Source organism: Mustelus asterias, chromosome 18 (genome assembly GCF_964213995.1).
Source record: "Mustelus asterias chromosome 18, sMusAst1.hap1.1, whole genome shotgun sequence".
NCBI classification, from domain to species: Eukaryota; Metazoa; Chordata; class Chondrichthyes; order Carcharhiniformes; family Triakidae; genus Mustelus; species Mustelus asterias.
The window spans coordinates 84825710-84846588 of NC_135818.1; the positions used below are offsets into that span (position 1 = coordinate 84825710).

The 20879-nt window shown below is 43.6% G+C and overlaps 1 protein-coding gene across 6 annotated transcripts in view; it reads right to left on the bottom strand.

The window, feature by feature from the left end:
- The window catches only part of ttc7b (tetratricopeptide repeat domain 7B), a 348584-nt gene that overhangs the window by 234322 nt on the left and 93383 nt on the right, over positions 1-20879 (bottom strand). For all 6 annotated transcript variants that reach the window (XM_078234474.1, XM_078234471.1, XM_078234470.1 and 3 more), the window contains 3 exons: positions 15747-15825; positions 8789-8961; positions 2222-2285 (listed from right to left, as the gene is read on the bottom strand). In XM_078234474.1, the coding sequence (XP_078090600.1) occupies positions 2222-2285; positions 8789-8961; positions 15747-15825 (316 nt within the window). The remainder of the gene's footprint in view (positions 1-2221; positions 2286-8788; positions 8962-15746; positions 15826-20879) is intronic.

Here is a 20879-nt window from a genome sequence, read left to right on the forward strand (position 1 = left end):
CTTGCAAACAGCAAAGGTTAAACAAAAAAGCAACTTCAGTTTTGTTCTGTGGTGACTGTTGGGAGACATCAGTAACAAAGAGATAAACATTGCTTCAGCTCACAGTGTAAGACTGGCAGGAAGGTTATCTCTCTATGCCAGAGCCCTGAGAAAGAAAAAGAATGCCACTTGATATAAACATACGTATCTTCATCATAGCACGGGCCGTGCGAGAGAACACTGCGAGACACCTGCCCATTAAGACTTCATTGAAATGGTAACCTCAGGAATGAGACAAAGAAACTGAGAAATTGAAAAGAAAGATGAAGCTATCTTCACTCATCTCAATCAATGGTATGATTTTCACCCACTGAGGCATACACATGATACATAGTGTAGAGAGATAGCCGAGTGCCTTATATAGACATTTAGATTAGTGATTTGCCGTAAAGAAAAGCATTTAAAACAGTAAACTCTAACAGGAAATTGATTTCAACCCAGAAGATTAAGCTGAGGAACTGTACACTCGATAGGCCTGTTTCACCACATCAAGTTTGTTTGACTGGTAAGTGCATCATCTTACTTGGAACACTAACATTTGAATAAGTGAAATTAGGCTTGTGAGTGAACTGCCTCACCATCGCTGATTGAATTCACATTAATACAGCCAGCAGGTTAACTTCTACACAGATCAGGGGTCAAACCTGGGATCTTTCTGGAGGGGTTGTCACAGGACGTTTGGGACGTAGAAAATAAAACGTTTCAACACCAAGAGCGAGATGGGATATTTGTTCAATCAGAGTGCCAGCCATGGCTCAATGAACAGAAACTAGCTTACAGGCCAGGGCTCTTAATCCCATCATCCTGAGCAAAACTGCAGCGCCCCCCTTGTTCTGCACTGGAGTGGATCAGACATCTGCTCTCTCAAAATGGACATGGTTCAGTAAAATCTGGCATGCGTGGGGAATGGGTGGTGCTGGTTAACCAAAAATCATAGAATCATCATCATCATAGAAACCCTACAGTGCAGAAGGAGGCCATTTGGCCCATCGAGTCTGCACCGACAATCCCACTTAGGGAAAAATGACAAGAGTTTCGCTTTTAACCAATCCTGGGTAACCTGTGGTATGCAGTGCTGCATAAGTCCATCCTTGTAGGCAGAGTAGGGAAACAGCTCTTCTGTTGTTGAAACTGGAGTGTCTCAAACTCCAGGACGCGTGTGAGGAATGAACAGGGCAGTCAGCGCTCCCGTGGATACACTAGCCTGTGACTAAGCCTCTCACTGTGTCATGGATATGTTAGCACGTGATTTCATCTGCTGTCAATCCCCAGACGTTCCAACTCTCATAAACTGATCACAAGAGAGGCAATTTCTCAGTCAAACCCTGCCTCACGCACAATCCCCCAGGAGGGCTGCGACATCTTGAGATTCTCCTGATCTGACTGGAAAAGGAGCACCAGTGCTGATCATTTTTCTCTTGGCTCAGACATTATAGAAGTCTTAGAGAACTGACATAAATCTTTAGCCTAATTTTCAAATTCCTGCTTTTAACTTCCTGCTTTATCCTGGTCTATTTTGCCGTGAGTTTACCTCAGTTTAGCAGTTCATAGAATCATAGGATTCCTACAGTGCAGAAGGAGGCCATTCGGCCCGTTGAGCCTGCACCAACAGCAATCCCACCACCAGGCCCTATCCTGGCAACCCCACATATTTACCCCGTTAATCTTTCTAACCTATATATCTTGCTACACCAAGGGGCAATTTAGCATGGCCAATCTACCTAACACGCACATCTTTGGTCTGTGGGAGGAAACTGGAGCACCCGGAGGAAACGCACGCAGACACAGGGGGGGACGGACCTGCAAACTCCACACAGTCACTCGAGAGTGGAATTGAACCCGGGTCCCTGGCGCTGAGGCAGCAGTGCTAACCACTGCGCCGCCCTTCAATTTATTAATTTAAATTAGTGTAGCATAAACACCGGCACAGGCCTGATGGGCCGAATGGCCATTTTCTGTGCTTAAGAGCTTGGAACTCCCAGTTAAATATGATTCTCTCCTTGCGAGAGCTGTGCAGCCCAATGTGCTTGCCAAAGAGAACCATCAGAATTTATTAATGTGCTATTTCTTCACAACAGCTCCATTTCACATGCATGAAGCTATCGTTTCCATTGGGACAATTATAATTACATTAAATGTCACCACATTGAACTTCCCTCGGTTGTCGAGCGATCACACTTACCATAGATTCACTAATGAGCAGCAGCAATAGAGCTTCTTCTGTGTTTTCTTGAGGACAGAAAATGCTGGAATGATGAGAGGATACAATATTACAATTAACAGCTCCACTCAGCAGCAGCATCTTAACAAAAAAAGTTGCCAAGAAAAATCTATAATTGTAATCTGTGAACAATTTAGGGGGAAGGCCAGGGTGAAGTTTCTTCTGCTGAAAATTTAACCAGAAAGTCAGTGCCAGGAGTTCCTATTTTGTACTCAAACTGCTTTTCTTTTTGCTCCTACAAGGTAATTAATTCCCTCCCTTGTGATCTGGAAAACAGGTTCAATATTCCCCAGCTGAGGGAAAAGCTTTGGTCATGCCTGGAAAAGCAAAGTGGGTGCAGGAAGAACACAACAAGTTGGCAGCTGAAGAAACATCTACTGACAGTAAAACAGCTTTCTTCAATATCACCATTAAAATATTCCACTAACGTCATCCACAGGCTCAGATTTTTATTCTTTTTAAATTAAGAACTCCCACTCTGGAATATTGAAGCATTTCATGGATAACTCAGCTCAATGGTCTTCATGTTTGAGGCTGGGCAGTATTGGCAGGCAATGGGAGCACAGCCTCTACTCCTACAAGGCTTTCCATAGGCTACATAGCACTGCCTCTAGCATACAATATTCAAGAGTATGCACCACATGGCTTTATCCTTTTTTTGCCCGTCCTGCTACTTGCCCTGTCACTATTCTTTTGTGTATATGGAAGTGCCATCTTTTTCTACTTTTATATATGGAGAAATGATCAAGCTGTGCTGTACCAGTTTTGAAGGTGCATCGCTTTACTTGTAAGAATGGTAAGACTCAAATAAAAATATATTTAAAAAAATAAAATCACAATCTCTCCAGTGTACATATGTAGTTCAAAGATGTCCAGGCTAGGTTGATTGGCCATGTTAAATTGCCCCTTCGTGTCAGGGGGACAAGCAGGGTAAATATGTGGGGTTATGGGGATAGGGCCTGTGGATTGTGGCCGGTGCAGACTGGATGGGCCAAATGGCCTCCTTCTGCACTGTATGATTCTATGCACAAATGTTTCATTAGAAACCAGTGGATCTTCGTCAACTTGCTGAAAAAGCCACCTTCTCGAGCCACAAGACTTTACCAATCCGGCCTTGAGATCAGCTAACCCAGCACAGTGCAATAACTAAACCTTGCAACCTCCTAACCTGCATGATCTTCAGCGTCAGAGATAAGAGAACGCACCATTTTACCATTTAATATTGTTCAGCACTAGAAAGGAAGGAAGAATTTCCCCTTTTGCCTGGTCTTTTGCAGAAACTAGGCTTGTATTACCCTGAGTGTAGGAAATTAAGGAGTGATCTAATTGAGATGTTTAAGATGATCAAAGAGTTGATAAGTAGATAGAGAGCATCTACTTTACCTGGTGGTTGAGTAAAGAGCAAGGGTCAGGAGAGGAGGGGATGGGTTTTGGGGAACTTTAGAGTGAGGCCATTCAGGGGTGATATCAGAAGGCAATTTTTCACACAAAGAGTAGAGGAAATCTGGAGTTCTTCTTCTGGGCGGCATGGTGGCACAGTGGTTAGCACTGCTGCCTCACAGCGCCAGGGACCCGGGTTCAATTCTGGCCTTGGGCCACTGTCTGTGTGGAGTTTGCACATTCTCCCTGTGTCTGTGTGGGTTTCCTTTGGGTGCTCCGGTTTCCTCCCACAGTCCAAAGATGCACGGGTTAGGTTGACTGGCTATGCAAAATTGACCCTTAGTGTCAGGGGGACTAGTTAGGATAAATGTATGGGGATAGGGCCTGGGTGGGATTGTGGTTGGTGCAGGCTTGATGGGCCGAATGGCCTCCTTCTGCGTTGTAGGATTCTATAATTCCACTTCCCCTCATACCTCCCCTAAAGCGGTAATGAGGCCAGGGGTCATTTGAACATTTCAAATTTGAGATTGATGATTTTCTGACATGAGGGTGTTATTGGATATGGAACCAAGGGGTTAAGATACAAATGGTTGTGGTCTCAGTGAATGATGGAACATGTTGGAGGGGCTAGATAATCTACTCCTTTTCATATGCTCCAATCCTCACTCCCAGATGCCATTAACAAATTAGATTTGGCCATATCCCTCTTCTCTCGAGTATGTACTAGTTAATCAAAATCAACAGAGTTTCTGTTAGGAATCGCTGATGCACTAACAGCTGTGTTCTAAACCTTTCTGCACCAACAATCAAAGCTAACACCAACTTTCCAGAATCGTAATTTTAAAAAACAGAAATCTGACAGATTTTAAGTCAAAATTTCTATTTTGGATGAATCATAATTAGAGGTTACATAGGTAAAAGAAAAAAGGACTAGCAATGTTGCTCTTGTATGGAGCTGGCACAGATAGCTTTAGCTGGGCTAAAGCTGGGGCGGTATGATGGCACACTGGTTAGCACTGCTGCCGCACAGCGCCAGGAACCCGGGTTCTATTCCCGGCTTGGGTCACTGGCTGTGTGGAGTCTGCACATTCTCCCCGTGTCTGCGTGGGTTTCCTCCGGGGGCTCCGGTTTCCCCTCTCAGTCTGAAAGACGTGCTGGTTAGGTGCATTGGCCGTGCCAAATTCTCCCTCAGTGTACCCAAACAGGCGCCAGAGTGTGGCGACCAGGGGATTTCATTGTAACTTCATTGCAGTGTTAAGGTAAGCTTACTCGTGACATAAATAAAATAAACATTAAAAATGTGGTGGGCAGAATTGCCTCCTTCTGTGCCATAAACATTCTATGGTTAAAAGCTATTTTATTAAAGTCAAAATTTGCTCTCTGGAAGGACATCATATTTCCAGCTTAGAAACAGCTCATGCAGCCCAAGTGTCTATATTGATGTTAATGCTTCACAAAGTCAGATTCCCCAGCCTTTCATTTCTCCCATCTGCTCCAGAAGGTCATATCTGGAGCTGGGTACGATCCCGCTACTTTTGACACTGGATGGTGAACACTTGTTGAAATAGATCCGAACTGAATCAATTCTGCTCTCACTTGGCCGACTCAAACTCCACTCTCTCACCACTTCGCACTCCGTTTCCTTCACCCTGGCCACAGTCCAGGTTCATTCTGTTCAACCCAAAGCTGAAACCCTCTCCCTAGATTCTCTCCGTTAGAAAGCTTATTCACCTCGTCCTCTGTAACATCACCCATTCTCTTTCTTAGCTCAACATGTCTGCCACTGAAACTATCACACCTGCCTTTAACATCCCCAGCACTCAATTTAGGAAGGTTGTCAAGCTTTGGAGAGAGTACATAAGTTACCTGGATAGACTGGAGAGGCTGGTTGGTTTTCCTTCGATCAGGGAAGGTGAAGAGGAGATGTGAGAGAGGTGTTTAAAACGAAGGAGGATTTAGGTAGAGTAAGGAGAAAGTGGTTTCAATGAAGGATTAATAATAACCAGAGGGCTCTGACTTAAGATGACTGGCAAAAGGATTGATACAAAAATTTTTAACACCATGAGTGGTTAGGATTTGGAATTTACTGTGTGATAGGGTGGTGGATAGAGATTCCGGCAATTGGATAAATATTTGAAGGAGAAGCAGGAAGAGTGGGACTAACTGGATCACTTGTCGAAAGAGCAACTGCAGACTCGCTGGACCAAATGGCTTCCCCCCCCGTGCTGTACTATTCTAAGATTCCAATAACTTAATCATTGGGGTGGCACAGTGGCTAGCACTGTTGCCTCACAGCGCCAGGGACCCGGGTTCAATTCCGGCCTCAGGCCACTGTCTGTGTGGAGTTTGCACATTCTCCCTGTGTCTGTGTGGGTTTCCTCTGGGTGCTCTGGTTTCCTCCCACAGTCCAAAGATGCGTGGGTTAGGTCGATTGGCCATGCTAAATTGACCCCAGTGTCAGGGGGTTAGCGGGGTAAATATGTGAGGCCATGGGAACGGGGCAGGATGGGATTGTGGTCGGTGCAGACCCGATGGGCCGAATGGCCTCCTTCTGCACTGTAGGATTCTATGATTCCAAAAGAGAAAATGCTGGAAAATCTCAACAGGTCTGGCAGCATCTGTAAGGAGAGAAAAGAGCTGACGTTTCGAGTCCAGATGACCCTTTGTCAAAGCTAAAAGGCACAGAAAGTGAGAGATATTTATACTGCAGGAGGAGGGAATGAAAGATGAGCCATAGCCACAAAAACCAGGGGAAAAGACTGCTAATGGCCAAATGGCCACTTTCTGCACTGTAGGGACTCTTTGATCCCCTTAAATGCATTGATGATATTCAGCTCAAATACTCAACATGGCGTCAGTTTCGACATGCTAATCAGTCTCTGGGAAAAAAAGTTTTTGAGAATTCTTTACTGGATTTATTAGTAACTTTGTTGTATTTCTAGCCATTTCTTTTGAACTCCCTTACAAAGGAACCTACTCAATCTAAACCTTTCATAATTTTGAACACCTCTATTAGGTCACTTCCAGTCTTCCCTTTCCTAACAAGGTTAGCCCTGCCCTTTGCTACAAGCTATCCAATTAGTTCTATTCCATTGCTCCTTCCCCACTGTTCTGTAAATCCTCCCCTTCAAGTACATATCAATTCCTTTTGAAAGTTACTACTGGCAAGCAACGCATTCCAAATCATAACGACTTGCTGCATTGAAAACAATCTCTCTTCACCCAGCCTCTGGTTCTTTTGCCATTCATCTTAAACCTCTGATTACTGACCCACCTGCCTCGTTCACTCTATCACAACCGTTGAAGATTTTGAACACCTCTATTAAAAATCTTTCCTTAATCTTCTTCCCTCAAAGGAGAACAACCCCAGCCTTTAAGCACCATTCGACTGTTATCTGCGGAAGTGTCTACTCGAAGAGTATTAAAGGAATCTAAGCTGTGGATTTGAGTTTGGGTTCAATAGCTGACAAAAAGCAGCTTCTTTTAGAAAAGGAACCTAGCAGCGGCTCCTTTTAGAACCGGTGCGTGTTCTCTGCAAGACCCAGGTAAACAGAATTGGAAACTGACATGGCGTCTGGTTTCAAAAGAATAAAAGTAAGCTTCAGAATAAATTGACATCCACTCAGTTGCTGTTGGTGACTTAAGAGGATTAGGTAGCGTGCACCTTGGGAAATACGTGTTCATCATCAAAAATCTATATCACTGAGCTGCTACCCCAGCTGTGCGATCAAACGGACAATGTAATTTATCATCATAAAACCACAATCACTTTCTGTGCAAACCATCAGATGCATTTCTGCGGCTCTTAAGGATCACAATTATCACTGCTGCTGACATTAAGGACACTTTAATTAGTTGAATCATCTGGGGCCAAACATTCATGAGCTTCAGGCTAAAAGCTTCCCCAGGCATCTGGAACTGTCCATTCTGAAGCTTAATGACGATTACTGTATCTTATACGAACAAAGACCAATGAAAGCTAAAGGGAGAAAACTGGGAAATGAGCTCTCTACAATTCGATATGGTTCAGGATGCCATTGTGATTTCCAGCATCAAGTAAACTCGCCACCATTTTAGTGCTGAATTTACACACATCAGTCTGTCTCCGTGGAGACATGGCTAGCAGATAATTAATGATCTCAGCATTCCAGCACTAAGTTTTTAAGTTTATTTATTAGTGTCACAAGTAGGTTTACATTAACACTGCAATGAAGTTACTGTGAAAATCCCCTAGTTGCCACACTCCGGCTCCTGTTCAGGTACACTGAGGGAGAATTTAGCATGGCCAATGCACCCTAACCAGCACGTCTTTCGGACTGTGGGAGGAAACCGGAGCATCCGGAAGAACTCACACAAACACGGGCAGAATGTGCAGACTGCGCACAGACAGTGACCCAAGCCAGGAATCGAACTTGGATCCCTGGAACTCCCCATCTTGATGGTTGTTGAGTAAGCTGTGTGTTGTATGTGCCTTGATGTCGAATGATGGCAGGGTAAGGCTCAGCTGTGATGCTTTCCATGGGCTAACAGCACTCACCATCTCGGCTCACGTGCGAAGGATGATCACTTGGCCGGGGTAGCAAATCTGCGTGTGCTTTTGAAAGTCTATCTCAGCAACACGTGGATGAGAAAAATACCGTTCTGATGTTTGACACAACACTAACATTATACAGTGTTACCGGCTAAGTGACCCAGCATTTGTCACATTACAATGGTCCTACAGATTCACAAGAATGATACTGAGGCTAAGAAGTTTAAATTATGATGGCAGGATGTATCTATTAAGGGTGATCTTATTAAAGTCTTTAAGATGACTAAAGAAATTGGTAGACTGGATGGAGAGAACGCATTACCTCTGGTGTGCAGCATCTAAAGCATGGAGGTATCATCTTAACAATGGAGCTTTGGCTATTCAATAGAAATTTTATGAAGCATTGCTGAAAGCTAAGGATGCTGGAATTCTAGAACTCTCTCCCCAATAGGCTGTTGGGGATGGGAACTGACTGAAAATTTCAAAGCTGCGATCGATAGGTTTTATTTTGTTAGGCAAAACCGTTATGGGTTATATAGGCAATGATTTATTTGGATGATGGAATAAACCTAAGAGAACAAACGGGCTATTCCTGTGCTAATGTCTCGATGATGTACCTATCTCCAGTGTACACCTTAGGTCGCCTACTAAGTGCATAGTGCTTGGTATTGGAGCCCGTGCGTAGAAGGTCATCCAATAGGGAACGCTGTGGAGGATCTTCCAGTGGATTCCAGTAGCTTTGTTCACACATTCCTCGGAGGAGTATTTCTGCCAGTTGCCTGGCAATTGTCTGTAGGGTAAACATACATGTGGAAAACATGGTCAAGAACAAATACATTTTTGGTGTACCAATAAAAATAAGGATTTCGGTGGCAAAAGCTGTTAAATTACTTCTCACTTCTACTTTTTAAAAATCCTTCAATAAATTCCTGCTCCAATCTTTTCCCTTATGCCTTATTTCCTGAGGCCCTGCCTCAAACGGAGGTCCTGGGGCTGAGGACAATATCCAGGCTGACAATCCAGTGCATTTCTGAAGAAATGCTGCACTGTGGGAGGTGCCATCCTTTGGAAGAGACATTAAACTGAGGCCCTGCCTGTCCTCTCAGGTCAACATAAGAGATCTTATCACACTCCTTTGAAGAAAGAGCAGAATTCTCTCCGATGTCCCAGATCAGATCAACATTTATTCGTCAACCAATGCTACTCCAATTCCTCTCATCCTGTGGTGCTACTCAAGGAAGAGTTGGGAGTCCTCTTGGTGCCCTGATCAACATTTATCCCTCCAACAATTCCACCAGATAAAAAGGCTTTGCTGTTTCTGCTTGAGTTAGAAGGGCATGGCTTCAGAGTCCCACAAAGTGTGGTATAGAAGGAGATCAGCACTGCCTGAGATGCCATTGGCTGGGGCATTAAATCAAGTCCCTGTCCTCCCTTTTAGGTGGACATAAAAGATCTTATGGTGCTAAACTGAAGAATAGAGAAGTTATTCCTGGTGCTGTGGCCAATATTTATTACTCAATCAATAATCTTAAAAAAGACTGCCTGGTCATTATCTCCTTGCTGATTGTGGGAGCTTGGTGTGTGAAAACTGAGAGGATTTGTTTCCTATACTGCAACAGTGATTATATTTCAAAACACTTCATTTGCTGCAAGGTCTTTGTGGATGCCTTGAGATGTTGAAAGGTGTGATATAAATGCAAGCTTATTCTTGCTTTTCTTTCTAATGAAACATGTTTTGACCTGTGACCATGACCGAGGGGGGCACTAAAGGGGCCCAGTCATTTCTTGACTGCTTTCCTTTCTTTGCTGCTCTCAGCTGTGGTTTTCGGTGATAGTGAGCAAATCTCTGCATTTTTGAAAAGATTCACAGGTGTAATAAAGGTTGAAAAAAGTTATAACTTTGGAAGAAATTGGAGGTGGTGCCAAGAGTGATATTACTCACCCTGGTAAAGTTATCGATATTTAATCTTAAAGTAGAATTTGTATTTGCAAATGTGGAAATGTAAAACCATTACAACAGGATGTGGAGTTGCCGGCGTTGGACTGGGGTAAACACAGTAAGAAGTCTCACAACACCAGGTTAAAGTCCAACAGGTTTATTTGGAATCACGAACTTTCGGTGCGCTGCTCCTTCATCAGTGAGTTGAGTCCACCCCATCCCACCCCACTCCACTCCACCCCACCCCACCCTACTCCACCCCACCCCACTCCACCCCATCCCACCCTACTCCACCCCACCCCACTCACCTGATGAAGGAGCAGCGCTTCAAAAGCTCCAAATAAACCTGTTGGGACTTTAACCTGGTAATGAAACAGGACGTCTAATTTGACTGAATTGCAATGCAAGACAAGGAAAGATTTTGGGAAGCCAGGAACATTCGCAGCTCAAATAAATGTGAAAGGAACAGCTGATGATTGCAGGATAATTAAACAGAGGGAGAAAAGCAGAGTGTAAAGAATTATCCGTTGGGGAAAAATCTGGAAATGGTTTGGTGAAATGGAAAGACAAGAAGTCCGGATAATTAAGAAGAAAACTACAGAGTCTTTGTAACACCCACACTGTCTATATTTAACTGAAAATCTTCTGATGGAAACAGATTTTATGCCAGTGAGAGTGACTCAGCTTTCAGTTCTCTCACAGGTCATATCACAGATGGTAACTCTGCCAAAATGTCTAACATCGGATTATTTATGAAGGCTCTAAGTGATAGAAGGATCCGGCATGAATGAAACCAGTTTATCCAGTGCAAGCCTAGCACCTGGGGATCTGCAGGTCCAAGGCATATGCCTTTCATTTGGCACTTTCTTTGTGAGACACCATATGGGTTAAAATGGGGAAGACTGGTGCAGTAGGGAGCTGCTCTTCTAAAGTTCAATACATACTGGAGAATAAAAGGAGATTTTTTTGGCTTCTGGCCCGAGCTATACCTTCCCAAAATATGGGTAGTGCGTTTATGGCCTGCCCTAGTTGGCCTCGAGAAGCCTTCTTGAACCACTGCAGCCTGCCTGGTGGAAGGGACTTCCATAATGCTGTTAGATAGGGTGTCCCAGGATTCTGACCCAGCAACAATGAAGGTGGGAGCAACACATGTCCAAACTGGGATGTTAAGTTAATTGGAGGGGACACGGTGTTCCTGGACACCTTTTGCAAAGTGATTTGCAAAGTGACGTGACTTGCAAGCACTTGACGCTGAAAGTGGGCCAGCAAAGTACAAAACTCGACACTGAGATCTCTCACCTTGTCAATCACAAAGTATTCACTAAAGAGAGCAATGGAGAGAGTGCAAAGAATAAAAATTATTCTAAAGAGAAAGTTTTTAAAAAAAAACAACGCCTAGCGAGAAGGCAGGGTGGTGAGCAGAGGGAAGGAACCTTGTGAAACATATAAAATATTAAATTGGATTTGAGAAGGTAAATCCTGAATATTAGTTTAAAGATAATAGGACCTGATATTATCTCAATATAAATGTGTAAAAAGTACATTTAAATGTGACAGCAGACAGAACACCTTCCTATAAAAGGCGACAACGGAATAACTTGCCAGGTCGGAAAGTAGAGATGCTGTTAGATGTTTGCCTGGGTGAACATGACCCGTAGAGGTGTGAGTGATGGTGAGAGAAAGCACCTTTCTTGTCCTTGGGTTTTCAACTTGGCTATAAATTCATCGTAACTAAGAGCAGCATGTGAAATACACATCACCGCTGAGGTAATAATACTTTGTAAAAAAAACAGCAAGAGGCTTCCATAAAGGGCAGGACTAAATGATTGCTCGCTGCAACTAATTGTTAAAAATGTATTTATTAGCGTCACAAGTAAGGCTTACATTAACACTGCAATGAAGTTACTGTGAAATTCCCCTAGTCGCCACGCTCCGGCATCTGTTCGGGTACACTGCAGGAGAATTTAGCATGGCCAATGCACCCTAACCAGCACGTCTTTCGGACTGTGGGAGGAAACCGGAGCACCCGGAGGAAACCCATGCAGACACGGGGAGAACGTGCAGACTCCACACAGACAGTGACCCAAGCTGGGAATTGAACACGGGTCCCTGGCGCTGTGAGGCAGCAGTGCTAACCACTGTGCCACCCCATTTATTTATTTGTTATTTATTTCAATCTAGTACAGATTCATACTTGGAGGGTTTCTCGCAGCTTGACAGCACACGTGTCGTCACTAGGCCATATGCATCATTAGCCTAGGGATGGGGAAGTCTTTTTAATAGGTTCAAGGGATGTGAACACCACTGCAAGGTCAGCATTTATTGTCCATCCCTCAGTGCCCTCGAGATGACGGTGCTTACCATCTTGAATCGCTGTAGTCCTCAGATACTCTCACAGTGCTGTTAGGAAGGGAGTTCCTGGATGTTGACCCAGTGACAGGGAAGGGACAGCGGTATATTTCAAAGTCATGATGGTGAGTGGCCTGGAGGGAAATGTGGTGATGTCCCCATACATCTGCTGCCTTTCTCCTTCAGGGTGGTAGAGGTTGCAGGTTTGGAAGGAGGTATTGAAGGAGCCTTGGCAAGTTGCTGCAGTGCATCTTGTAGATGGTACGCACGGTGGTGGAGGGAGTGAATGTTCAAAGTAAGAACGGTGCTGCGCAATCATTATTCTAATCACCTTTCAGTCTTTTCTTTTATTTCAACAGGGTCAAAACATTAACCGATTGAGAACTTTCTACCCTACTGACAATGATGAAATAGAAAGGGTCAAAGTGAGATATTGCCATCACTACAGGCTCAAGTGGTGTAGTCTTTTTGTCAATGGCAACTTGGCTTGTGTTCTGGGATTGTCTTCAACTATTGAGTGGAGGAAGGAATCGATTTTGGCCTCACTCTGTCTCTGAGGGCACTATGAATGCCACAATCACTATCACTTATAATTGTCTACTCCTGGTTGATTCAAAGAACAAAGAAAAGTACAGCACAGGAACAGGTCTTTCGGCCCTCCAAGCCTGTGCCAATCACAATGCCCTGACTAAACTAAAACAAAACCTTACTCGGTCCAAATCCCTCTATTCCCTCCCTATTCAATTGGGAATTTCAATATCATTCCCAGATTTGCATTTTTTTCATTCTCTCACTCCCTCCCTCCATCCCACTTTCTCCGAAGGCATTGTCTATTCCTGAAATTTGATTCTGCAGGTGCCAACAGACTTCCGATTTCTTGGTTGAATAGGCTTAATGGCCTGTCTCTTTTTTTCCTTTTATTCTTTGATGGGGTGTAGATGTCACTGGCACAGCCAGAATTCGCTGCCCATCCCTAACTGCCCTTGAATTGAATGGTTAGCTGGGCTACTTCAGAGGGGCAGTTAAGAGTCAACCACATTACTGTGGGTCTGGATTCATATGTAGGTCAGACCAGGCAAGGGCAGCTGATTTCCTTCCCTCAAGGACATCAGTGAAACAAATGGGTTTTGAATGACGATCTGTGATAGTTTCATGGTCACCATCACAGCTATTTATTCAAGATTTATTAATTGAACTCAGCTGCCATGGATCATAATGCTCCTGGAAAGAACTTGGGACAGTTATTACATTAAAGGCTCGGTATAAACACAAGTCCATTGTTGTTGTCGTATGATTCCATAATTCGAAAGTCCTGTAATATTCTAATCATAATTTTAAAGTTCTCAACCTGAAATATTAACTCTGTTTCTCTCTCCACAGATGTTGCCTGATTTGCTGAGTATTTCCAGCATTTTCTGTTCCTAGATTTCGAACACCCACAGCACTGGGCGGCACAGTGGTTAGCGCTGCTGCTTCACAGCGCCAGGGACCCAGGTTCGATTCCCAGCTTGGGTCACTGTCTGTGCGGAGTTTGCACATTCTCCCCGTGTCTGCGAGGGTTTCCTCCGGGTGCTCCGGTTTCCTCCCACATTCTGAAAGACGTGCTGGTTAGGGTGCATTGACCCGAACAGGTGCCAGAGTGTGGCGACTAGGGGAATTTCACAGTGACTTCATTGCAGTGTTAATGTAAGCCTTACTTGTGACTAATAAATAAACTTTATCTTTATCACTTTATTTTGCTAATAATTCAGCTAGACCAGTTGAGAAGATGACCATGTCACTGTGTTGTAAACTCGATATAAACAGTAAGCAATTTAATTTCTGCTCATTTACTCACACAAAAACAACTGGTCAGAACTGACCTGTACAGACCCAGAAAGAGCCAAGTTGGCTGATTTATCAACAAGACCAGAAATTAAAACACGTTAAATGGCACAGTACCAGGACTTTGGAGATGGATAAAATAATGATCCTTGGTTCCTGTCCTGATCAATAAAAAACAACTTGCATTTATATAGGGGGTGATTCTCCCATCCTGCTGCGCTGATTCTTTAGCGATCAAGCTGGCCAGTGATTGGAGGCCGGCAGTGGGGGGCCATTGCGCATGCCCGATGTGACAGATTGGCACATTCGCAGTGGCCCGCTCAGCGCTGTGGCCCGCTCAGCGCTGTGGCCCGCTCAGCGCTGTGCTGCTGGCCTCTCCAGCAGGAATAGGCCCTGTCCCCTGATTTTCAGTGTGATTCATGCTCGTGCTCTCTGCAGCGCACAGAGTGTGGGAGATTCATTTTGAAACTCCAGCTGAAAAAAACAGCGGGATTTACTCTGGTTTTCACGCTAATTCGACGCTTAGAATCTTTTTGGGAGAATCGCCCCCATCGTGTCTTTAATTTACGGAATGTTCCCATGGTATTTCACAGGAGTGCTATCAGGTAAAAATCTGACACTAAGCCACATAAGGAGCTAGTAGGAAAAGGGGTCAAAAGTTTCAAAGAAGCAGGGTTTAAGGAACATCTAAAGAAGGGGAGAGAAAGAGAGCTTTAGGGGAAGAATTCCACAGCTTGGGGCCTAGGCAGCTGAAAGCACACCCACCAATGGAGGGCTGATTAAAGGGAGGGATACAGAGGAGGCCAGAACTGAAAGAGTGCAGAGATTGGGGAGGATTATGGGTCTGAAGGAGATTAAGGAAAGCAGTAAAAGCAAGGTTATGGAGGGGCTGGAAAGCTGATAGTTTCAAAATGAGGTATTGTTGGAATGTAGATCAGTGAGCACAGGGTGACGGATGAATAAAACTTGATGCAAATTAGCTTTGTAGAGCAGAATTTTGGATCAGCTCAAACTTACGGAGGATGGAAGGTGGGAGGCCAGCCAGTAGCCAGTGACCCATGCTGGAAATTGTGTGCGTGTTGGCTTGGCTAGAATATCATCCAAGCTGGAGCCTGCTGACACACAAGTTACGGATGAAGGAGAATTTGGGAAAGGTTCCAGAAGGCAGCTAATGCCCTTGGAACTCCATCCAGCAGCTTCAGAAGAGGAAGAAAACTGGAGATAGGGGAAAATAACTGGAACAATAAAAAGTGTAATTACTCGGAGTTGTGCGGCACTGCCCATGTAACCCAAGGTCAGCATTTGGCTATTAATCACTCCTGCCTGGACTATCTACGCGAAACAAGTGGCTACTTTGGAAGTTTTCAATTGTCACAACAGTTAGTTTAAATATTGCTCATCTGAGCATTTGCCTAATGCAGCAAGCAGCCTTTCGACACTGTGGAACGGGTCTGGTCACTCACCATGCGCAAATTCTGCGTGGTCCTTGTTTCCACAGCTCGCAAGATTTCTCGAAAGCGAGTAACTCCTCTTGTCAAGTTTCTGTATAAATGAAACATAGAATAAACAACAGAATTTTACAAAAAGACCAATTAATAAATAAGCAAAGGAAGATTTAATTCTTAAATGAGTACAAGTGTTTCTGTACAACAGACCTCTTGGCCAGTATCAGTAAAGCAACGATAAAGATTGTCGCACTGTCATAAAACCCAACTGGTTCACCAATGTGCTTTCGGGACGGAAATCTGCTATCCTCATCTGTTCTGGCCTATTCGTGACTCCATACCCACAACAACATGAGTGACTCCTAACAATACTCTGAAATGGCTGAGAAAGCCATTACTATAAAGAATGAGGACAAAATCTCACAGACCACTTGGCTGCAACTTCGGCAATGAAGCCACTGGGAAAACTGGCTTTTGTTGTCCATCCCTAATTGCCCTTAAGGTGGTAGTGAGCCGCGTTCATGTATTGATGTGTTATCTTCTGTCCTTCAATTCGAGGATGATGCCCGCTCAGGGTTGCGAGTTTCTGCCATGGTTTCTTCATGAGTGAACAGGCCCATTCTCGACCCCAGGCATCTACGGGTACATTGAGCAGGACATCCCATCAGGTAGCGGGATCCAAAGTGCAGGATTTCCTTCCTTTTCTTTCCTTCTCTACCTCATCATTAAGATGTTTGGCATGATGGACAAATTGTCACCATCTTGAACGACTGGTATCAAGCTCCTACCAGTATTGATGCCAATGCTTCAAGGAGAGCTTCAGAATGTCTTTAAAGTGTTTTCTTTCTCCTCTCCTGGAAGGCTTCCCAGTTGGCAGTTGAGAAAAAAGGACCCAAGCGGGGGAGACATTTTTCAACTATCTGGCTGCAGTGTCCAGTCCAACATAGTTGATTTTGCAGGAATTTGACCGACGTTTGGATAGCAAAGGTAGTCCCATGGTGCTGTTAGGTAAGAAGGTCCAGAGTTTTGACCTAACAACAATGATGGTGCCCAGGTCAGCACAATTTTCTCCTTGGAGGGGAACTTACAAGTGGTGGTGTTCCCATGTCCCTGTTACCCTTTTTGTACGACATGGTGGAGGCTGCACCTTTGAGAGGTGCTGCTGAAAGAAGTCTTGGTGAGTTGCTGCAGTGCAATCTGTAGACAGTACTCACCGCAGCCGCCGGTTAGTATAACAGTAAGATGCTGTCAGGCCAGGTTGGACAATAATAATTCCAACCCGATGGTGGCAGGAAGCAGGAAAAGAAATTGTAGGACTGCGATGTGAAACCCACAAGATAAATTTGGGTGCAATGTAGCATTCCTATTGCTAACTCAGGTAACATGGGAATCATACAATTTAAGCAGTATATCGACTTGATTAAATAAATTCAGCCAATCAAGAGATCCTACTTTTAATTGGCCATTTAGCTTTCAGGTGCTGTCAAGAGGAAGGAGAAAAGTCAGCCAGTTCAATTTTGGAAACTTATGGGAGTCCATCTGATAAAGAGTGTTGCAACATTATGTTGCACTGCTTGTTTGTTATAATAGAGGTTTATAAAATGATGAAGGGGATAGATCGAGTGAACGTTCAAAGACTATTTCCTCGGGTGGATGGAGCTATTACGAGGGGGCACAACTATAGGGTTCATGGTGGGAGATATAGGAAGGATATCAGAGGTAGGTTCTTCACGCAGAGAGTGGTTGGGGTGTGGAATGGACTGCCTGCAGTGATAGTGGAGTCAGACACTTTAGGAACATTTAAGCGGTTATTGGATAGGCACATGGAGCACACCAGGATGGTAGGGAGTGGGGTAGCTTGATCTTGGTTTCAGATGAAGGTCGGCACAACATCGTGGGCCGAAGGGCCTGTTCTGTGCTGTACTGTTCTATGTTCTATGAAAAGTAAGGAAGGTCAGAAAACAATAAAGCCAGTCACTGGCTGTTCCAAGACTTTAAGCATTATTCTTTTCCCGAGTTTGTCCACTGATTGTTGTTTTATTATTTTACAGCACTCTGTTAATAAAAGCGACAGGAACATAGTGGAATTTGACTGTAAGATCATCCCACACCCAACATAATGTTTTATCATTAAATAAATTGCAGGTTGGTTCTGAATCTAATCTCCCCTGTTCCACTTCAATGAGTAAAATCAACAGAAGTGGTTTGATAACCCCGAGCTGGAATAACACTATTATCAGACAAATCACTGTACAAAGAAATTGAACGCACTCTGTACAGAGCAAACACTGCTGAGTCCCCAATGCAGGTTTCTATCCATACTCCTTTTTGTCGTTATCATCTGTTTTGACAGTTTTGAATCAGTCCCATTAGCCAGGATTTGGGTTTTCTTGACACTTTTTCTTTTTTAAAAAAAATGTCTTTTATCCCTTTAGTTACCCATGGTGGTTTTATATGGCAAGTGTTACTGGTTCTGTATCATATTAAATTATTTCTTTTGAACCCCACCCAGATCTTCTCACGTGTTACCCATGAACAGACTTTCCCAGCTTACTGTGGGCAGTCTCCATCTCGTGGTGTTGCAGTCAGCCCTACCTAGGTCGAGTTTGCTTGTGCCCAGCAATATGAAAGTTAAAATTCCCCATTGAAATCACTCTGCCTTTGCTACATGCTTGTCTAACCTCTTCATTTATGCAATCTACCACTTCATAGCTGCTTCCGAGGGGCTTATACAGAACTCTCACTACAGTCTTAAATCATTTTCACTTTCTTAATGTTTTCCATAAATTCTACATGTTGCCTGCTTACCTCATTATATTGTCTCATCATTGAAATGAGCTCATATTGAATCACCAATTAGCATTGTCCCTATCTTTTCTCTACACTTTGGAAGCTAATTCTGGTCCTAATGGTCTTGCAGCTATATCTCAGCAATGGCTACTATGTCATGCCATCTAAGTTGAGCTAATGTCTGTAATTCATTCAATTTGTTCCCTGTGCTACATATGTTTGTATAAAGGGTGCTTACTTGGATCACACATCGTAATCTGTACTTCAACTCTAACGTCCCGTTGACCATATAACTTCTTTCTTTCTCCTGGTTTGAATCAATTTGCATCCTTTACTTTCCCTTTACCTGTCGTGTCTAAACCACAATTTCAGAATGTTTTGCTTTGAAAATATGAATAATAATATTAAATGAATATTAATAATAAGACCTTTTCCACCTGAGCACCGCCCCCCCAACTCCCATTTATTAATTTAAGGTCCAATGTTCATTATATTTATCATTTCCAATCGGACCCTGCTCCATCGTAATGATACAGTCCTTTCTTGTACCAAGACTGACATCAGTTTCTTCAGCCACGACAATTTGCATGTGGTTTTGGTAATAATCCAGAGATTTTGCCCTCGAGGTCTTGTTCTTTAATTCAACTCCTCATTCCTGGTACTTTCCCTGTATTGCTGGTCCCCGTTTGAGATGTCCCTCAAACTGGGATCGGGTGGGCAATGTACCACGTAGGACTCGGAAACTTGTTTGCAGAGAATGTTATTTTCCCTCAGTTATTAAATCCTCTAACTTACTGTTCTTTTTTCTCCTTCTCTCCTCAATGGACAAACTGTCCTGAGGTGCCCAGGTCAGCATTTTGGCTTTCCTTTCGACATTCTTTACCCTGATCCTTACGAGTAGCAAAGTATTTTGTATGTGAGTACTGCTGCTAAAAGAGACATTTTTTGTCCAAGCTGAGACAAAAATCCTTTTTCCGCTATTCTCTGCTCTTTAATGTCAAATGAATACTTTGTACTTGTTGAAAAGGGTCTGTTTGTGTAAATCCACCTTACCTGGGTTCCCCTGTCTCTGTACACCATGATTCACACAGCTTCGATTTGAACCTACACACATCAATGAAGTGTGACTGAAGTCTGGAGTTAACTGTCCAGATGCTCCTCCTCCTCCTCCTTTATTGTCAGTGAGTTTCCAACTCACCAAAGATGAGCGGGGCCAAAGATGTGTGGGTTAGGTTGATTGACCATGCTAAATGGACCTAGTGTCAGGGGGATTAGCAGGGTAAATGTGTGGGGTTACGGGAATAGGGCCTAAGTGGGATTGTGGTTGGTACAGACTCGATGGGCCAAAGGGCCTTCTTCTGTACTGTAGAGATTCTATAACTCACACCCCAGCTCAATATCTCTGAGCAAAAGAGATCAGAAACAGAGACACTTTCTGCAGATGTGTCCCCATGGGACAGTCTTACTGTCAACTAACTCCAGATACACAACCTCCTCTGCAATATCTTAGTCTGAGTTCCTTATTTCTACTTTTTAATTTCTCCATACACTAACGTGCATAAAATTTTAAATATTTAGTGCGTCAAACCTACATGAATCACTGAAGAGTTAGCAGCAAAGACTAGTCGCTCTTCTTCATCTGCACTGAATTCCCACTTGCACCATTTTCTGCGTCTTGTTTACAATGCTCTCTGATCTGCACCTACACTCTGCTAATCACTGAACGCCATCTCTCCCATCAGACCCTCAAGTTGCTGCCACAGCTCAGCGGTCAAGTCCAAGTGATTTGTATACTGAAAACAGACAAAACAGTTCTAAGATCACGGCATCATTTTCACTGCCACTGACCTGTTGTATGCTAAAAGGTGAAATGTTCACAGATCTGTAGTCATCTGTACCAGGATAATGATATCACTGTTCAGTGTGGGAACTCCAGTCTCCCAGTGGGACTAATTTGGTTGTTGCAAACCTGATATTCATTGTAAATACCACATACATATAATGATTAAATCCCACCATATGTGTGCCATTTAACCACCTGAATTGCAGACAGGGATTTATTACAAGTGAGCGGACTTTAAGAATCTCCTCTGTGTGCTTGATATGAATAAAACTCATTTAGCTAACAAATCAGTTTGAATGCTCGCTTATCATTGACATCTTCTAGCAGTAACATCCAGTTAGGTAACAACGTTTTACATATACAGCAGCTGGAAGAAGCAAGCTACATGACATCCATTTTCCAAAGAACAGACATTAGGTCAATATAATTAGCAGCGAATACTTAAGTCGAGTCTGTGCATCAGATTCCTAACATTTTACAGAATAATTAATTATCTACTGTGGAATTATGGCAGGTGG